This window comes from Musa acuminata, chromosome BXJ1-11 (assembly GCF_036884655.1).
Source record: "Musa acuminata AAA Group cultivar baxijiao chromosome BXJ1-11, Cavendish_Baxijiao_AAA, whole genome shotgun sequence".
Lineage (NCBI taxonomy): Eukaryota > Viridiplantae > Streptophyta > Magnoliopsida > Zingiberales > Musaceae > Musa > Musa acuminata.
Genome location: NC_088337.1, coordinates 3,610,668 through 3,631,755, shown reverse-complemented (window position 1 = coordinate 3,631,755; position 21,088 = coordinate 3,610,668). Strand labels below are relative to the sequence as shown.

General features: G+C 37.1%; 1 protein-coding gene across 2 annotated transcripts in view; it reads left to right on the top strand.

Moving 5' to 3' along the window:
- The window catches only part of LOC135596901 (uncharacterized), a 37,572-nt gene extending 18,725 nt beyond the window's left edge, over positions 1-18,847 (top strand). For both annotated transcript variants that reach the window (XM_065089162.1, XM_065089161.1), the window contains exons 25-51: positions 342-427; positions 522-627; positions 729-824; positions 1,035-1,187; positions 5,313-5,495; positions 5,584-5,825; positions 5,910-6,036; positions 6,117-6,239; positions 8,066-8,110; positions 8,191-8,268; positions 8,343-8,459; positions 9,529-9,655; positions 9,884-9,987; positions 10,076-10,201; positions 10,300-10,386; positions 12,182-12,328; positions 12,407-12,508; positions 12,619-12,666; positions 12,754-12,897; positions 12,977-13,038; positions 14,643-14,796; positions 14,880-15,071; positions 15,183-15,287; positions 15,504-15,635; positions 16,615-16,863; positions 18,225-18,326; positions 18,420-18,847. In XM_065089162.1, coding sequence (XP_064945234.1) covers positions 342-427; positions 522-627; positions 729-824; positions 1,035-1,187; positions 5,313-5,495; positions 5,584-5,825; positions 5,910-6,036; positions 6,117-6,239; positions 8,066-8,110; positions 8,191-8,268; positions 8,343-8,459; positions 9,529-9,655; positions 9,884-9,987; positions 10,076-10,201; positions 10,300-10,386; positions 12,182-12,328; positions 12,407-12,508; positions 12,619-12,666; positions 12,754-12,897; positions 12,977-13,038; positions 14,643-14,796; positions 14,880-15,071; positions 15,183-15,287; positions 15,504-15,635; positions 16,615-16,863; positions 18,225-18,326; positions 18,420-18,569 — 3,387 coding nt within the window. In that variant the 3' untranslated portion in view covers positions 18,570-18,847. The remainder of the gene's footprint in view (positions 1-341; positions 428-521; positions 628-728; positions 825-1,034; positions 1,188-5,312; positions 5,496-5,583; positions 5,826-5,909; positions 6,037-6,116; positions 6,240-8,065; positions 8,111-8,190; positions 8,269-8,342; positions 8,460-9,528; positions 9,656-9,883; positions 9,988-10,075; positions 10,202-10,299; positions 10,387-12,181; positions 12,329-12,406; positions 12,509-12,618; positions 12,667-12,753; positions 12,898-12,976; positions 13,039-14,642; positions 14,797-14,879; positions 15,072-15,182; positions 15,288-15,503; positions 15,636-16,614; positions 16,864-18,224; positions 18,327-18,419) is intronic.
- Positions 18,848-21,088: the final 2,241 nt, after the last annotated feature.

Below are 21,088 nucleotides of genomic sequence, written 5' to 3'. Positions count from 1 at the left end.
AAGTTTCTTTTTCAAAATGAATATTAATTTATGAAGTTTTGAATGACTCAGTTAGTAACTCATTTTGGAAAAAGCAATCAATAAATTATCTAATTTGATAATTACATGAAACTGCATTTTTTTGACTTAGAAATCAAGTTGTAAGTAATTTGTATTAATTGATGTAAAAATAATTTTTTATTTTTTAATTAATATAAAAAGGCTGAATTATGAACTAGTTATTTTATTAATAAATTATTTGTTTTTTATTCCAAAGTTATATTACAACATTCTTAGTTTAATTTTTTTCCCTATGCTTCATAATTTTTTTTGTGTTTGTATAATTGTTTCATCTTTTGCAGCTTCTGACAATAATTCCAAACTCTGACTCTTACATCAATATTAATCCGAAGCTTAGTTCCATGGGCTCACATTTGCAATTTCATAGGTACCTGCTTTTAGCCTAATTTTTTTATCGACAATAAATCACATTTTTTCCACACATGTTTCTTGTCCTGAATTGGTATATTTTATTCTTGTAGAATTATTCAAGTGGCAATGGATAGGGCCATTAGAGAAATTGTGTCTCCTGTTATTCAGCGAAGTGTGACAATAGCTAGCAGGACGACCAAGGAACTCGTGCTGAAGGTTATTTCAGTTTCTTATTTCTTTTGTTTAGCAGTAAACTGAAGGCTTTTCTGCATTTGAGCTGAACACTTGTTCTTTATTCTGTTTCTCTGTAATCCTAGGATTATGCTATGGAGACGGATGACGGTGTCATATCACGATCTGCCCATCTAATGGTCGGCACTTTAGCTGGAAGTTTGGCTCATGTAACTTGCAAGGTTGTTTCTTCGGTCATAAATCACGGGGCCACTGATTTCTATAGCTAGCTTTATTTTCTTAAATGGCATGCATGGATTGACTTGGGGCATTAGTTATGGCTATGTTGGGATGCATCGATTGACTTGAAATGTTTATGCTTATGATAAGTCCTTTATGGTACTATTTTTTGGTTTAATTGACGTTGCTTATTTACATGCGGAGTTTATCAGGAACCTCTTCGGGTGGCCCTTTCAACTCATCTTAGAAGTCTTCTTCAAACTTTGAGTGTTACTACTGATCGTATTGACCAAATAGTTCAGATTCTTACAACCGATCATCTAGATCTTGGTTGTGCAGTAATTGAAAATGTGGCATCAGAGAAGGTACACAATTGATTTTTCTTCTTATACTCGATATTGATATATCATTTCCATACTGTGTAAGTTTTTTTCTGCATATCTTTGTTGGTTTTTGATCCTCGTAGTTGTTGCGATGGATTGCTTGTACCTGCATCTACCCAAGCTGCTTAAGTTGGAATAGGGTACCTGTTAATTTGGTTTAGGGCGTGTATGAGTGGGAAAATTAGGTGCCTGGAGTTGTGTTTGGGATGGTTTGCATATTTGGATAATTAATTGGGTTCGTTCTGGTCAAATTTGCTGGTAATGTGCCCATTGTCTGTACATAAATGGCAGGGGCTTCATTGTCTTGGGTGTCAATGCCTACCCGACCCACTTAAGCCAGATTAGTGTACTTGTTAATTCAGTGGCGTTTACATGTAGGAAAATAGGTACCCTAGTTAGTTACCTATGTAGTTGAATTTGGATGATGGTTGGGTGAACTTTATGGGTACTGCATTCTTTGCAGGTTGTTGAAGTTCAGGTCAAAATAAATTTAAGATACTAAACATTTATGAATTATTCTAATAGCATAAAGACCAGTGATTTAAAAAGCGCTAGGCGCCAAGGTCCAAAAACACCCCAGAGCGCTCGCCCGAGCGAAACGAGACGCTAAAATATAAAAAATATAATATAATTAATAAATAAAATTATTTAAAATTTTAAATAAAAATATGCTATTAAATTAAGAAAATCCAAGATACAAAATCACAATGTCACATTAACAAAAAGTTTCAAATAAATGAAAATTAACAGTATTAAAATCAAAATAATATATTATTAATCTATTAACAGTATTGAAAATTAATCATTTCAAATAAACTTAATAATATTAACAGTATACAGTATACGTATACTGTTAAAAGGAAGTGTAAAGGGGTGCTGAGCCTGCTGACCGAGAAAAGAGGAAGCGACAGCGGCAGCGGTGAGCAGCGGGAGGTGCGAGTGGCGACAGCGGCAGCGTTTGCAAGCAGCGGGAGGCGCGAGCAGCGACAGCGGCGAGCAGCGGGATCGAGATCGGCAGCAGCGAGGGTTAGGGTTCGATTGTCACTTATATCAGTTTTAGTTGGTTCGATTGAACCAACTAACCATCATAGACCGAACCAGGACCGAACCAGACCTAAAATCCTGGTTCGGTCGCCTTGGTTAACCCGGGTGCTCGCCCGAAGCGCCTGGGCTCGGGCGAGCGCCCAGGCGGTGCCTGGGAGATTAGCGAGGCGCTCGGGCCTCGCCTCGCCCGAGCGCCTAGGCGAGCTCCCGAGCGCCTTTTAAAATCGCTGATAAAGACCTAAACAAATTATGAATTTACTAGCATTGCATTCTTTGCAGGTCTAAACATTTATGAATTCTTCTAATAGCATAAGGACCTAAACAAATTTATTTTGGACTGAGCTGAACTTGAGCCTAGGTAATTTATAATATTCATTTAACAAATTCAACTAAAAATGAGCTTGATTATTGCTGAAACTAGCCCTATTATAAGCTTAATTCAAACTTGTGTTAAGTTTTAATTTCTTTTCTTGATTTAGGGCTGAACGTAATGATTTAGTGTTTTGCTCTTAATGTACCTTGATTAAAGATTTTTACCATATGCTTTATATCTTAACAGATGTTTGAGGATAGAAATCAGTTTCTTCTTACAATATATGAATACATATATTAACAACGTGTACTAAATAAATTTCATGTCAAGCCCATTGGACCGATGCTAATTGAGAATGGGCTATGCTCATGCTTGGGTTGGAATTGATTTGCAGTCCAGTGTTGGATTTTAAATATGATCAACTGACATATAAACTGTGATTAATCAAATATGAACTGATGCAAGATCTTGCTGTCCAGTTGCAACTCATTTTATGTCAGTCCTTGTCATTCATAATTATGGGTATTTTTTTGCTAATACAGCAAGTATACTTGTTTTCACTCTCATTGCAGTCTTATCAGGAAGTAATCCTGATGTTCATGTTATAATACTTGAGATTTAAGTATGATTTAATTGCAGAAGGCAGAGTTGATTTGCCCCTTGTTGTTATCATTGTATTAGAAAAGGTTTATTGGTTGGATAGAGCTTCAGTTTGATGTTTGGGTAAATGTGATTGTGTGGATTGGACTTACAAATCATATTAAGAAGTAAAGAAATGGCACTGTGCATGCAACTCTTGTCAATGCAAGGTTTGATGGGAGTCGATCGAACCAACCTTATCCTTGCAAACAAAGAGACTGTTTTTGTTCTTTGATCTCCGGACACTTGGTTATCGTGGTGTCCAATCTAAACATCATCAGCCTTATCGTGGCACTAATGCTCATGCTTTTAAGAAATCCTGATTGAATGAGTAAATTAAAATTTGAAATGAATCTAACATTTCAAAAAGATAAATATATCAGGAAGGAGTTGTCTTTATGTTCTCCACCTTAGCCCATTGTTAATGAGCGATATTGTTTCGTGTTGCATCCCAATGCATTCCATACAATGTGTCTTTAGTTCCACGTATGTTGGTTGTGACTCATGCAACTAAGTCTCATGTGCCATGTTAGCTCAACATCATCACCAAGACGATATTCTTTGAATGCATTGTGATAACCCGAAGTGAACTCTAGTTGCTACTCCTCAAGCTGAACTTTGACAACTATAGTTGAAGGGCTGTCGACTTATTACGTAATAGTAGTTGGGCAACAGTTTCATCCTCTTGTTTCTGTTCCTATTCATACAAGTCCAATGGTTGTTGCACAACTAGCAATGAAAGTGTGAATTGGTCAATGTACAGGAAAGGAAAAATAGCGTTGTGAGATCATATATAGCCTATAATAAATTCTTTTTTATGTTAAGCTAAAACTATTATCATTAGAATTCTCTAAATACATATATTGCATAAGCCCCAAAGTTGGTTGGGATTAAAAGTTTAAAGTGTCCTAGTTCCCAAGGTTCCTGCCTTTCTGGGGTGAGAGAGGGTCATTGTATTCTCTCCTCTGACAGCTGGAAAGCTGTTTTGGTGACTAGATTGCTAGGAAGCAATCTTACAACAACTAAATTCATGATGGGTACTCTTCTTTTTATATTTTTCTTCTATTTTCAGCAATAATATTATCTAGTTTTCCTTGGGTTGTTTCTATAAGGGTCTCTACTTTATGCATGGAACTAGTGTTTGCTAGGAAGCATCAGTCCTACTAGTTTGGTATTAGATCACAACTCGATTGACATACCAGCAAACTTCTTAGATGTCAACCATGGGTCAAGAATCCTTCATCAATGTTCATGTTGAGAAAAAGAGGTATCATGATAAAGGATGTTTTTAATTCAAATAACCAAGTTTGCGAAGGATTTATTTTGATTTGATTGTCATGCACTCCTAAGCATGTCAGTGAGGTTATATTACAATCATTGCTTCTAATAGAGCATCATGAGGGGTTTGAAAGCAATAGAATACAATTGATGCCCATACCACAAGTTATCATTGCAAGATTCAACCACTATAACACCAAGAGGCAGTGGCCGACCAGACGAACCATGTAGATATCAGGCCAGTTTATCAAATCATCCCATGGTGGTCTTAAGATTCTCTGAATCATAGGTGGGTTTAACGAAGGAAGCTTCTAGATGACCTTATCATCTGATTTTAAATTACTGTCCAACTCGGCCAGTTTCAAGAATCTTTTTCATGTCTTGAAACCCACCATCTGACATAGAAAGCTAAAAAAAAAAATTCAAAAACTTTAATTCATGTTCTGGGAGAAAAAAAATCGATTGTGTTTTTAAGGACTAAGTTCAGAAGTTTAGATTAGCTTCCATTTAAGAGATGATAAGCATATTCTGAGTGCAGGTTGGTGTATGTTCTTTCGTGGTAAATGTAGCCATTGTGGCTTCCCTTTATTCCACCTTTTTTGGAAAGTGGTTGAGCTAGTTACTTTTATTGGGTTATTTGAAATGCCAGGTCTGAGAGAAAAAAATTATGATATATGTGTGTGTGTGGCTCATTGTATTACATGTATAATACTGGGTGCTTTTCTTTAATATGCTATCCCTTTGCCTAATGCGTATCTGATACATTGCTAACTGTTGAGCCCTCTTTAAAATATTAAGTTTTATTGATGACTACTGGATTTTATTTTTGGCAGGCTGTGGAGCTGATTGATGGAGAGATAGGTCCTGCATTTGCTGCTATAAGAAAACAAAGAGAAGCAGCTGGATCTGCATATTTTGATGCTGTTACCTATGCTCAAGGTTCATTTTCACGTATGCCAGAGGCACTTCGTCCAAAACCTGGCCGTCTCTCCCTTTCACAACAGCGAGTCTATGATGTAAAAACAAATCACTATTCCTAAAATTGCTTATGTAGTAGCATCTTTTTTGTTATTTTTGTACTAGTGTATTTCATTTCTTTTGCAGGATTTTATCAAGAATATTTGGCAAAACCAATCTGGTCAGAATTCAACTGCTGTCTCTCTTGGTGTTCCTGGTATGGGTGGTTCTGTCAATAATTCTTCCCTGTCACGTGTGTATGGTTCAAGTTCTGCTCCCACTAGTTCCAATGTGTACTCCACTTCCCAAGTGGTTCCCTTCAGCTCAGTAGCTCCACCGTTGGACCTTATCTCAGAAGAAACAGAACGTGGTTCAGCGCAGCTTTTTAGGTTTAATTTGATAATGTTTTCTGTCAAGCAAAGTAATAGTTTTTTTTAAATAATTGTACTAGATGTTTTGTTTTTATCTTGTAGTGTCTCCCCAACTTATGGTGGGTCTAATGATAGTCTCGTCCAACATGGTGGTGAAATGAATTCAGTTGTAGCTCCTGCTGTTACTTCTCCTGATCTGCATATGGTTGATCCAGCAGTTGTGTCCAAAGTTAGTTTTGGAAGCTTCAGTATTAATTTCATTCTAAGAACAACAATGTGCTGCTTATCTAAAAAATACATTTGTATCAGGATTTGACAGCTGCTGTGCCACTATCTCCAACACCTTCTATAGATCGTCTGGGAACTGTTTTACCTGAATCATTGCTGAGCACTGGAGATGCATTGGAGAAGTACCAGCAATTTGCTCAGAAGGTGCAAATGCCTCTAACCTATCTTCATAAGCTACAAAACATTATTTCTGCTACAAGAAAATTTGCTTCAGGGATTTAGTTATTTGTTTGTTGCGTGGGGGAGGTTTATTGCCCAACTTACTACCCATGTATTCCTTTGGTAGTGACGTGGTATATTCATGATTGACTTTAATACACTAATTCGTCTCTGTTACTTAGAATTGATGTGAAAACCTGGACTGTTTAATTTGTATTCCGACAGATCATTTTTCCAAATTTAGGATGCCTGATTCTCAACTAGGGAAATCGGAAAAAACATATGTACCTTTAATATCAACTCTAGTTAGAAGGGCAGTCATAATTTCAAAGATAATCATTTTTTTAGTGCTTATGATATTTTCAGAATTAACATAAAAATTCAACAAGTTGACATATCGACTAATTTAATGCTGGGTTTTGCACTGTACTTTGTATATTAGTTTTTTGGTAAAATAATAAGAAACCTTAATTAGCATTGTCTGTATTGCACAACCTTAAAGTAATTTCTGTAAGAAGCGAAACATTCTCTTTTGAAATGCAGTTGTGTTTGTTTGACAATTTTTTATGTATACTACTTGAAGGAACAATTCAAGTCTTCAATTGACAACTTATTTTGCAGCAGTCCAACCAACCATGATTAGGATTATGATATCAATTGATGGCACATTATTGCAAGTGTTGTTCAGTTTTCATTTTGCTAAAACAAATAAAAATGATAAAAACTTAAACTTACTAAACAACTTCTTAGGCTTAAAAGGCAAAGTGGCTGAACCCGAACTTGATCCAGACCCTAGTCTTGGAATTTTACCTTCCTAAAATTTAATTAAAGTAAATATGTAATAGGGCCTGGGAGAGGAATGAATTGTGTGCAGGACTTGATAGTGTAATTCCTGCACCATTTTCTGTCTAAACTCTGAATGGCATGGCATGTCTCAGGTGATATATGTGAGGCAAGATGTGATTCTTAAATCTCAGATGGAAAATTGTGTTCATTTCATATTAACCATTATATTATCATCTCTAGTACCTATTGAGTTTTGAAATGGTTAGAATTTTCTTTCTAAAGTAATGGGAGGTCTCAAGTTTTCTGTCTTTTAGCATTTATTTTTGCTCTGTATTTGCTTGCAAGGAATCTTGTGAAAAGTGCCTTGGAAGAATCTGTTTCTATGAATACTAAGGCTATTTTTTTCTAATGATTCTAATAAAAAAATAGACCAATGTTGACATGACATGACAGTAAGAGAAAGGAAGTCAAAGGAAATAGAAGAATGTCTGGATTGGATCCAATATAAATAGGCTTTGTGTTTGGGTTTATCGAATGTAATTTGGTTTTATTATCAAGTTTGTCCTATAATCAGGTTTGTGTCTGGGCTTGGGTATGGTGGTTTACCATGCCATCCATCACATTTTTGTCCATACCTGAATTATACAACCTCTTGAGGAGGTTGGAAGAATGTGAGTTTTTGTCTTTTGATGTGTATGAGTTCACACATTCATGTTTTCGACATGCCATGAGATATGGGCTGATCTAAGAGGAATGTGTTTTGGGTTTCTTTGTTGTGTGTTGGTCTTTAAAATTGTTGCTGAAGGGTGATAGAACTTTTAATGTTTGGTGGTTTAATTTAGTTGCTCCTTAGAAGATGAATCCTATTTAACTTTTTTGCTTCAACCTTTATTTAGCTTTTATTCATTTTTGGATATTTTTCTGGCCAGCCTTTACTTTCGGAAATATGATTTTAGTCATCAGCGCTTTAATGCTTCTGTGAGCAATTTTCCAATCATGATTTTAACTAAATAAAATACTTTCAGTTGGAGGCCATGATTTCTACCGATGCCAGAGACATTGAAATTCAGGTTAGACTGTCTTTTTTATTCTTTGTTTTAATGGAGTTGACACAAAGTGTAATACCTCTGGTATTCATTTTTGTATTCAGGGAGTTGTTGCTGAGGTGCCAGATATCATACTAAAATGTGAAAGCAGAGATGAAGCTGCGTTGGCTGTAGCTCAAAAGGTTAATTTTCACTTAAGTTTGTTATACAGCTGTTTTTAGGATGATAGCTTCTCATGATGTGTATCATGATTCAGGTTTTCAAGAGCCTCTATGAAAATGCATCAAATGCTCTTCACATCGCATCCCATCTTGCAATTCTAGCTGCTATACGAGATGTTTGCAAGCTTGTTGTCAAAGAATTAACGAGCTGGGTATATGCTTATCTAACTTATTAGTGTTTTGTTGATGAAAAAAAATCCATCTTAGGATAATTACTGTTTGTCATGATCAAATTCATTTGATTCCTCTTATTTAAGTATTGATATATTTGATTTCAGGTGAAGAGTATGCTGTCATTTTTTTGCATGTAGCTTATTTCAAATTTCGATCAATAATTTGCTGTTAGATGTGTTACAGATAATTTTTGTTAGGTTGAGGTCAAAAGTTTCACATAGGCACTCAACATTTTCTTTCTAGTTGAGTTATGACTAGTTTGCTATGCTTTGCCTTATCTTTTTTTTTTGTTTGTACTTTGCCTTATCTTTGCTGTTGCCAACATGGAATGGTGCCCTTTGGCAAATATATATAATGGTTTGAACAGCTGATTATTTGGCGAGATTAGGACCATAACTAGGAGGTTTTGCCTATCAGCTTGAACTTTAGTGACAATGCGTCTTGAGAGTTCATTGAATTTAGTTCATTTTTGATATTTGTGTTCTTATTACTGTGGACCTTGAACCTTGTTCTGAATAAGCCCTTTCAAATGATTTCAAGAACACTTTCTTTGCAAATCATATGTTGAATGACCATCTGCACCCAAATTGTGGGCCTTTTAGGTTGGCATCAATAGGTTTGATGCTTCTCTGTGGCAAAGTTGGCTGACCAATTGCATAGTTAAAAAAGCTTTTTTATTCGGACTATTTATTTCGAGTTTTTTTATGACTTACACTTGTGCTGATAATATATTGTTGTGGATCATCCTGGGCCCCAGTAATATGATTTTTAGTATTATACTATTAATAACTATACATTTTATTGACAAGTTGTTTCATATTTTTATCAAAATGCAATCTTCAGAGTTCAGACTATTGGTGATGCGGCAATAAGCCTTATTTTTTGTTATACTGTGCTGTCTTGTATTCTTTGCATTTGATGTATTTTTTGGAACTGAGCATGATATATTCTTGATTACAATTTTCACTCTTTCTTACATTTACCTTTTAATTTATGCCTATGTTGACTATTTTGTTTTATGATGACATAGTCTTTCCCATTCCACAGGTAATTTACTCAGACGAGGAGCGAAAGTTTAATAAAGAAATCACTGTAGGCCTCATTCGTTCTGAGTTGCTGAACCTGGCAGAGTACAACATCCATTTGGCAAAACTTATAGATGGGGGAAGGAACAGTATGTCTCAAAATACTAGCATTCTCTTTGGGAGACCAGATAACATTTTACTATGGTGATGCTTGGGCACCAAATTTGGTTGTTGTTTACACATGAATTGTGTGATATATCAACTTCAGAGAATGTTTTTGTTGTTTTATGAGTTGGGATTTTATGGGTTTGATGTTTGGTGCCTAAAGCATTGCTCAATTTGATTATTGAGACTAAAAAGCTTATGTTCATTTACAGAGGCTGCCACTGAATTTGCCATATCCCTTGTGCAAACTTTAGTTGTTCAAGAACCTGGAGTAAGCATGTCAGAATTGTACAATCTCATTGATGCCTTGACAAAGGTACTTCTGTATTTCTTTTTTTTTTTAAGTGATATATGACCCGACAAGCTCTGGTATGTTCTCTTAAATGTTACTTTTATACCTGCAGCTGGCAATGAAGCCTGGGTCGCCTGAGTCATTGCAACAGTTGGTTGAGATTGCTAGGAGTAATGTAAGCTCTCCTAATGTAGCTGCCAACAAAGAAGAGAAGACCAGACAATTCAAAGATAAGAAGGTAATTCTTTGGAAAAGATCCTGTGTTTGGTACAACTTCAACAAGACATGCATTTGCATCATCTGCAATTCAACATCTTAATCTTATATTATAAACAGGTTCTTTCTGGTCGTTCCTTGACAAACAAAGAAGAGCTTGATTCAAATGAGCCAGCACTTGCTGATCCTGCTGGTTTCCGAGATCAGGTTTTCTTATATAGATAAATTTATATTTTACTTGTTTATCATGTCTCTGCTTAGTTATTGCTGTATTACAATTGTAAATGCAGTCAAAAGAAATAAAGAGTAATGTGAAATGTTGTCGACTTGGTGGCGTAAAAGTATTTTCGTTTCGATATGTAGGGTCTTCCGCTGTTGGTCCATGTTTATTTTCTCGTAATAAAGATATAGTAGTAATGGAAACTGGAAAGATTGGTTCATCTCATACTTCAATTTATGAATCATTAGCATTGTAGGCATTGTCTTTGTGATAAAACTTTTGAAAGATCATGCATTTCTTTTCTAACATGGTATTTAAACAAGGTCGATTTTTTAAGTGAAAAATTTAGGTACATTGCTCTTTTATATAACAACTGAAAGGTAGCTGAATATTTTTTGGACTTTATTTAACCTTATAACATGTTTTTTAAATGATAACTATATATATGTTTCTTATATATATAACATCTCCCATATTTTGGTAGGACTTGCTACATGTAGCTTTGAAATTATCTAAATGCTTTCTGGTCGTATCCCAGAGATCAAGGATGTGATTTATATACGTCTCTCAGTGTGTTTGTCTTTTGTATATTGTTGTGGCGATCAGATTCATCCTTTTTAAGTTCTTTTTCTGAGGTCATAAATAACTACTCTGATAAAAAAATAAATAAGACACCAGTAGTTATCTGAGGTCAGAGTTATATGGTTTTCTTGGTGGTTTGAGTGTGATATTGGATTTCTTTCAATCAAAATCCAATCAATTTGAGTTTTTTTGGTTCAAGTAATATGAATTTAATGGGCAGCAAAGTGACAATGACTAATAGAAGAAACAAATCCGTGTTGTTGTGCTAATTGCTACTATATCTGGATACTGATATGAATGTCCTTTTTTCATTGACTTGTTTTTTTGTATGTGATTAAATGTGTTTAATTGTGGAGCAAGTTGTCCTTGACATTTGATTTGCATTATGCATGTATGTTTGATATTTTCATTGATTTTGTATATATATGCATACTAATAAATGTAATATGTATAAATAAATATTATGATCCAAACTAGATTAATCTATGCATATTTGAGGTTATATACTAACTGGTGCCATCCCAGATATCAAGGCAATTGTGTTTGATAAAAAAAATAATATTTGTAATTGTGTACTTGCACATGCATAAATTCCCAATTAGTTGTAGGCCATTAGGTTTTTGTGCAGACTTAACGTGTAAGACATTGATTTGTTTTCTTATGCATGTTTATTATGTTTGTCTTTTGCTGGCTCGTTTATACTTTTGACACAGTTTTCTAGGGTTTATTTTAAATTGCCTACCCATAGTTTTGTAGGTGATGTGCCTTTTCAAGTTTTTTCCCTTTGTTGTACTTCATTCTTTATTATTGTGTCTAATTTGCATTTGTGGGAAATCTCTGAATGAACTTGCTTCTAGAACTGGAACATGTTTTTCTCATCATCAGGGATCTTCTGATTACCATAAACAATTCTTATGAAATCATGATTTTTTGACAAATACTAGGGGACATGTGAGATGCCTGACTACGTCGTTTCAATTTTCTTGTCAACATCTGTTTCAAGTTTTGATTCTGAACTCTGTTGATCATGGAGAAATCTTGTTTCATCTCTTTTAATACTATTATAAGATTCTGTAGGGGCTGTTGACATTTTAGGTCCATTAATTTACTTATCTTATTCATTTTTTAGTTTTTTGTTTCCCCAATTTCTATAAAGTGCTACTTCTATGTTGTTGCTGAAACACATTTAATATTATGCAGGTTGCTGCTTACTTTGCTGATTGGTGTCGGCTTTGTGAGCTTCCAGCAGCAAATGAGTCAACGTATACTCATTACATTTCCCAGTTGCAACAAAATGGTTTGCTAAAGGGCGATGACATTACAGATCGGTTTTTCCGTATTCTCACGGTAGTCTAAGCTTTCCACTTGTTCTGGTTTATGTTCTACAAGTAATTTGCTTTTGCTAATTCATATATCATCTTCTAGGAGCTTTCTGTTACATATTGTCAAGTTGTCCATGAACAACCACAGCAGCTATCATTTTTTTCAATTGATTCATATGCGAAACTTGTGGTTCTAATTTTAAAGGTACGTTAATTGCATTCTCATTTTGAACTGCATAAGCATGTTCCACCCAAATAACTGTGACTTGGATTGATTTATTTTTTTCAAATTCACTTTTTGTTTTTTTTTTCCAGTACTCGTCTGTGGATCAAGGAGCAACTAAAGCTGTTCTCCTTCCCAAGGTCAAGCCTAAGACTTAAGGAGTTACTCATATCTTTCTTTAATCACTAGTCATTTCTATTACATATATTCTAAATTTTTGTGGACAGATTTTGTCAGTGACTATAAGAGTCATTCAGAAAGATGCAGAAGAGAAAAAACTCTCATTTAACCCAAGGCCTTACTTCAGGTTGTTTATTAATTGGCTTTTGGACTTGACTTCCCCTGATGTAGTCGATAGTGCCAACTTTCAGGTTTGTGCTATTCTTAATTGTTTTTTATATTCTTCTCTCAGTGCTTCCTGTTTATATGATGTTGATATGTAACATTCAGGTCTTGACTTCTTTTGCAAATGCGTTCCACGCGTTGCAGCCTTTAAAAGTTCCTGGTTGGAGGTTTGTCACTTTACCTGCTGTGTTATGGTTAATCAAATATCTGGAAACATAGATTTGTGTGTATCTCAGATTCTACAGTTCCCAATTAACTTAAAAATTATAAATATATGGTGCGTGATAAGTGCCACCACATCAAAGACCGGTGGTATGCTGTCCTTGGATGCATAGGTGCATGTCTATCACAATTGGCAAGGATATGCCCATGTATCCTCAGCCTAGCATACCATTGGCATTGGTTTCTGGGTGGAACGATGGAGAATGCCTCGAGGCATTGGGTGACATATGTAGCATATCTAGAGTCACCATTTGTGTTGTCATTTTGTAGCTCCTGGTGGTATCTGTCAATGGTTCCTTGTTGCAATGCATATAGTGCCACAAGATATTCATTGTTCTCAAAGTCTCGAACTGTGTCATCACCTCTCTAGAGAGTTAATACCAAGTGGATTTCCCAACTTGCATTCAACACCACTTGTACCAGTGGTGGGCTAAAGTCGGAAGTTGCATGTTGGACTTTGTTTTATTTTGAATCTCCATGCAGTTGAACAATTATTCAGTCGTAAATAGCTAACTTGTTGGATCACCTCCATCAAACTTTGGGAAGTCTATCTTCAGTTGCCTGCAGGTGATATTGGTGTTCTTTTGGGCCTATTTTCGAAATGGAAGAGGCTAAAATTATGGAGAATATGTTGTCTGAATTTTGAAGTTCCTGTTGGTAAGGTGTACAAAAGCTTGCAGGCAGTCATTAGGTACTATTGTCCATTGTCCTTTGCTCCTGTGTAGGATTCCTTAGGCCTGATTATATCATAAAGTGAATCTGGAGGTACTGGTGGTGGAAGGAAGTTGTTGGCATCAATCAAAGGGATCACTTTAGCTTTGAAGTTATTGTAGTTGCCAGATCTAGTGCTTTTCTACTCTTAGTGGGGCTTGTCAGTTAGGGGTAATTGTCAGCTTCATTTGACTGAAATCACCATGGTATAGTTGTGCCATACTTAGATGCATAGTTGCCACAGTGATGCAAATTATATATCACCTGTGGCAATTGATTGCCTCGCCATGTGGTGAGCTGGTTGAGAGAGCACACTGGAGAGTCACTAAGGGTGTTGTCTCTGTTGGTGTGCAGAATGGTTGATCATGCCAGAAAGGATCCTTCAATGCTGGTTCCTTATTTCATGAATGCCCTTCCACTTAATCTGAAAAATTAAGCCCTTATTTTTTTGCACAAGTTGACAGTTTACTATGTTCACTATAATGACTTGCTTTTGGAAAGGTGTTGATGAAACATGCAGCTGAAGCCTATAGATATATACTTCAATCCTCTTTTTTGTTGCTTATCTAGTAGTAATTTTGGAAACATATTTTATTAGTGTTGTCCTTTTGTAATTTTTGATTATTGGTCATTGATGATCTTTTGTGATAATATATGAGATGCATATTTTCAGATTTCAATCAAATGATCTTTGGCTGTTCATAAAGTGCACACATGTCCTGGGCTTTGCTTTTTTTAATAACTCAATCTGATCAAATTAATAATTGGGTCATTCTTCTTGCTCTTTCATCTCTATGTTTTCTTTAAGATGATTCCAATCTGATAATTGGGCTTTTAGTTTTGCATGGCTTGAGTTGGTGAGTCATAGAAGCTTCATGCCAAAATTGCTTACATGCAATTCACCAAAAGGTTGGCCATTTTTCCAGCGCCTGCTTGTTGATTTATTCAAATTCATGGAGCCATACTTGAGAAATGCAGAGCTGTCTGAGCCGGTTTGTTTTCTTCGTGTTTTCATATCTGGGTTTCAACTAAACAATTTAAAGTAATGTAGTAATTTTCCTGTGTATTATTGTAGGTGCAATTTTTATATAAAGGAACTCTGAGGGTGCTCCTTGTTCTGCTGCATGACTTTCCTGAGTTCCTCTGTGACTATCACTTTAGTTTCTGTGATGTGATTCCTCCCAGTTGCATCCAGATGCGTAATGTTATTCTGAGTGCGTTTCCCCGTAATATGAGGCTTCCTGATCCATCCACTCCCAACTTAAAGGTCATTTTTGCCTCTTGCTGCATGAATTATTGCTTGATTTGGCAATATTGACTGTTTAAATGGAGGGTAAGAATGACGATCATGGATGTAATGCTGATTGTTTTTTTGCAGATCGATCTGCTTGCTGAAATCAGCCAACCACCTCGCATTCTATCTGATGTTGATGGTGCTCTAAAAGCCAAGCAAATAAAGGCGGAGATTGATGACTACCTTAAGGTAGTGGGTTCAATTGGCCCGGGCTTATTCTCATATACAACTACAAATTTGTTTTGACTAGATTACTTCCAAAATGTTGCTTTGTATTTTTAGCATATCAATTCATAATTTTAGCATAACCTTAAGTATAGCTTTTAATTTGTGATGTAATTTGTGAGTATGCTCGTACATCAACTTGATTGGTTTTCTCACCCTCTTCTTCATCTAATGCTGCAGACAGCTGAAGGATCTTCTTTTTTAAGTGAACTAAAGCAGAGATTGCTGCTTCCTCAGAGTGAAGCAAACCTGGCCGGGACTCGTTACAATGTACCTTTGATCAATTCGCTTGTGCTTTACATAGGAATGCAGGTAATGCTTTAAAATGATAACTTTTGCAGTCTCTGTTGTGACAAAAAATGATGTTTATGTTTGAATTTTTGAGCATGCACCATTCTGAAGATGTTATTACATCAAGGATGTGTTTAGTAGAGTGGGTTATTCTGTACAAAATATAATAGAAGTTTGAATCTTAAAAGAATAGTAACATGTGATCAACTAAAACAAAATTAAAATAATCAAGTTGAATCTTATCACGGAAACTGTTGTTTCATCGATGGCACATGCTTGCTAGGATTCCAACGAAAAGGTAGGATCTGTTATTCAGTGCGGCTTTGAACTGGATTACAAGATTAATGTTTTTGTAATGGTCTAACAGCATAGTTGATTACTGTGATGATCAGCTGTGGTGTTTGCAGTCTGAATTTTGCATCGGTTTACTTGTTTGCACAAACAGCATAATTGCACACTCATTTCCTGTTAAAAAGATTAAAATAGCAAGTTCTATTTTTTACTAGGACTTTGTATATTTGGTCCCTGGTTTATTCTGTGCACAAACCAGTGTTTTGCAAACGAAGGTTAGGTTGTTCATTGTATTGAAGGTGTCTGCCAAGTGTAAAAGAACAAACAAGTGCAAATTGGTTTATGATTTATGTAATTGCTCTTTGTGGCAACGAATGTCTCAGGTTGACTGCTTGCATGTGAATAGTGTCAGTTGGGACCTGGTGTTGCATTATTTGCTAACTGTTGCCTTAGTGAATTGTTATACTTCCATCTAAATTCCAGTGTTGTTCTTACTCCATATATTATGTAGGAGATAATAGAACAGAGATTATACTATATTTCTTAGTGACTGTTTTATGCAACAGGTTGTTTGATTGACTGTCGCTGCTTGCAAGTGAATAGGATGCCTTTTTAATATTCTATGAAGCATTTGTGTGCCTTTCACTTTCTGTTTTTCTTTGGTTTATACAGATAGCTACCAATGTAACATTCTGTTTTGATGATTCAGGCTATACAACTGTTGCAGAGCAAGTCTACTGCTCAGCATCCATCTACCCAACAAGTGAACCACAGCCCTCCAATGGATCTTTTCTTAGTTAGCACACCTATGGATATCTTCCAGAGTTTGATTAATAATCTAGATTCAGAAGGCCGCTACCTCTTTCTAAATGCAGTTGCTAATCAGCTGCGGTACCCTAACAACCACACTCATTACTTCTCCTTTGTCCTGCTATACTTATTTGCTGAGGCGAAACAGGTAAGATTTATTATTTCATCATCTTGTATCTCCATCTCATTTATGTCAAATAGATATTGGCTCCTTTGATTTGCATCTGCTTCAATTTTGGACTTCTTGACAAAGTGGGTTGAAGATTTATGCACTAACTTCCAGAAGACGACACTTTGTAGTGAGTTTGTGCCACATTATTGTGAGATTTGTGGTCAATAACTAGTCATAATGGTAATATCTTCTATTGTTTTGGAATTATTTAAAATGACTAGGAAGACACTATAGCATGTGAGCACCGAGTATATGCCAACAACACTAGCAATATTCGAAAGCCAGGAGATGGTAATACCTTCATGCTGACTAAGGAATGAAACATCATACAAACGATTCAATCTAATGTAAGAATATATAGTGAACTGATCGTGTAATTTAGGCTGAAATAAGGAGGTATACTTGTAAAGCAAATATAGGCTGTGTAAAGATCTTTCTTGCTTAAGGTGACATTCTTTTCATGGAAAGAAACTAAATGAGTATTTATCATATAAAAAGTTCTTTGGTTGCTTATGAAGTTTCTGTATCTAGCACAAAAGAGTACCATTTTCCATGAGTTGGATATACTGAAACTCTATTAAGGATAATGAAAGCCTTTCTAGTGAGCATTACAAAGTAACTAAAAATGGATGATGGTTTGTCATGTTTAACTTCAACGTAACGTGCAATTTGTTGCCCAGCTTGGTTCATAATCATGACCCTGGTGTACTTTAATAGTTCAGCTATTTTTGACGTCATGATGGATCATGATCTGGCAACTTGATTAATGCTTTAACATAGTAATATAATATGCACACTCAGAAGATGTCTCTTGTCAGTGATGAATCTTATGAATCTGGAAAATAATAATTGTTAATATTGTGGATGTAAGTGATGAAATACTCTATTCTGTGCATCCTGATTTGGATGAATGTAGCTTAGGCTGTTGCAGAACTCAACCATATCTGATTTGTTTAGATACGCTGAATTTGTAGTCATTGTTTGTATAGTTTATTTTACTGGTTAATGTAATACCCTATTTTGAGCATCCTGATTTGCATGAATGTAGCTTAGGGACAGGTTGATTACTGTTAACATAAGTTGCTACTTCTTAGCTTGAATACCTTTTGGCTGCTGGTTTATGATGACCAATGAAGTTGGGTGTTTCTGACTCGATTTGAATTTAACATGAAAACATGTCGCCAGTAAGAGTAGACTTGTGCATGTGTATAATGTATGCTATCTGCTCTGTTTGGAAACAGCAGTACCTCAAATTTATTGCTTATATGCATTCTGGAGCTCTTGTTTAGTTGTTTTAATATGAAGAATGGACACCCATCTTTTTCATGCAATTGCAGGACATCATCCAGGAGCAGATAACTCGTGTACTGTTAGAGCGCCTGATAGTTAACCGACCTCATCCTTGGGGTTTGCTCATCACTTTTATTGAACTGATCAAGGTATTATTGTGGACATTAAACTAAAGGCTGCTGTAATTCATCTGCTGTTTTGTATCATTAGGTTCTTATTGTCCCAATATATTATACGTGCAGAACCCACGGTATGACTTCTGGAATCGTTCATTTACACGATCGGCACCTGAGATTGAGAAGTTGTTTGAATCAGTATCGAGGTCCTGTGGTGGTCCTAAAACTGTGAATGATGGGATGGTCTCTGCTGGTATCCGAGATGGTGGCCATTGACCCACATCACATATAATGGTGACTCATGTATTTGATTTCTAGTTGCGATTTTTGCAGCCATCTCAGATTTGTATATTTAGTGATGTATTTGTGCATGCAGTGATGTCTCAGATGTATCACAATATAATACTAATGCATAGTTACAAACAGTAAAATAGACAATTTAGACACTCAATTGTTGATAGCTTTACTAGATGTATTTCAGATGTCCAAATGATGAATTGTAGATTGTTTTCTCCAAAAGGTTCCATGATGTGCCAAGTAACATTATTGCTTAATGTCGCTGTCATGCTAGTGAGTTTAATTGCCGAGTTGTGGTTGAGAATTCTTTTTTTCCTTGTGTTCATTATCTGCAGCCTATATACACATGTAAAAGTACCGTCTCTCTGCAACATCGTACATCACACAAGGGAAGAGAAAAGTAGACCAGATGCGTATTCTTTAAGTACATGTGGGCAATCTAAAAAAAGACGGCATATTGCAGTGGCGATTAGCGTTTCATGTCTCTTCAACGTCGCTAGTTCCCTGGAGATGGAGGAATTCGAGATCATTGATTGGTGGCGGTACCGGTCGCTCAAAGGGAATGTTGTGTGCGCCTCGCTGCAGAACCCTACCACGAGAAACCTGTACAATCCCCGGTGATTGCACTACCAGGTAAACATAAGCAGCTTGTGAGGCTTACCAGAGAGAGTGACTGCTCGTTTCCCTGCCAGAATCCATAAAGCATTTACTAAACCTATGATTGGCTTTAGAAACTCCATATTCTGATGGCAAAAGATAAACTAATTATTTTTATGTAGCTACCTAAATTATTCATCAACAGTCTTACTTTCCGTCACAGTGTGGTCGTTTGCATTCATAGAGTTGCTATATGTGGTCACTCGAGTGATTGCCTGAGATACGGTAGAACAGGGATTAGACGGAGACAGGGTTATAGCCTGTGGAGAGGAAGCCACCTCTGAATCGTGAATCGTATCTAGTGTTTGACGACAGAATTCATAAGCTCTCGCGTGCTCGCACGCCATGACCATGTAAGCCTTCGTCTGACTCTTATCCACCGTATGACATGTTGAAGACGGCAGTTCTATTGGATTCCACTCGTTATATACTCCCTCTTGGGGTCCACACATGTACCCTGGAGGAGCAGGAAAAGGGATCTTGGAGGGGGGCGGAGGAGGAAGAAGAAGGCGCCGCAGCAGTGTAGATGAGTCAGCGCGTGCCCAGTTGGGACATCGACGTCCCACCTCCCTTCTCCTCTTCCACCCTCCCCCTCCATCATTACCGTCCCTCCGGCTCTCTCGTCGGCTCCTTGTCTGTTCTCTCTCTCTCTCTCTCTCTAATAGCTCATGTATGGTTATGTCTTTAGGCACATCAGGTCGCAGTATGTGGTTGCGGAGCTCACGTGGGAGAACGGCCAGCTCGCGCTGCACGGCCTCGTGCGGCCTCGCACCGGCAAGCCCGTCAACCTCCGCAGTCGCCGTCTCCTCCACCGCCTGGAACAAGCACCGCCCCAGCGGCACGCTCGAGTCGGTGGTGAACCAGGTCACCGGCGCCGCGCCGAGGAGCACCGACTTGGAGGACTGGCTCGGCGGGCTTGGCAGCTCGGCCTCGGTGGCGGTCGACGCGCTCGTCCCGTGCCGGGACGACGTAGCCGTCGACGGGAGGAAGCGTGCGCTGGTGGCTGGGGTGTGCTCGAGCCAGGGGAACGCGGCGGGCTCCCTGGCCGGGCGCGTCGACAGCACCACACTGGTGACGCTCGACACGTGGAGGGAGGACGAACTTGACCTGACCGCCACCACCACCACCACTGCCAACGGCTACCAATTCCGCCTCGCCGGAAACGGAGAACACAAGCTCGAGAAAAAGGAAGGCGCCGGCTTTGGACGACCACGTATCCATCAGCCACAGGAGCTCCCAAACGAAGGTTATTCCCATGCACAAACCCATGCCATACAACGACGACTATTCGGATCGAAACCTTTCTTCTTAATTGCAATCACCTGATTCCTTTTCCTTTGACATCTTCTGGCTTCTCCGGACCTCGGATCACAAAGCATGATAGTTTGTCGGACGAAGAAGATAAGGGGAGCAGAAGAGAGGGGAAGAAGCCTTTTGCCTCCACCCAAAAAAGCAGAACCGCAGCCGTCCATAACCAGTCCGAACGTGTAAGTACAAATGGATGATGATGATGATGACTGCTATCTCCAACATTCATCATTGTTAGAAATCACTTGCAACCTGCACAACGCTGGAGAGCTCAATTGAGTCTTTTGGACTTATTTATCTTCCCCTTTAATTCATTCAATTCATTTCCATTATGCAATGCATAGACTATATTCAACCATTTTGTTGTTATTGTTGTTGTATATTTGATCATTTATTAATTACTCCAAAAATTCTTCAGAATGATTTTTTGAAAAGAATAAGTTCTTAAATGATCTTAGAAAACTAAGTATTACTTGACTCTGAAAATTGAACTTGTTGATTACTTATTGTATTCAGAACACATTATTATTTAT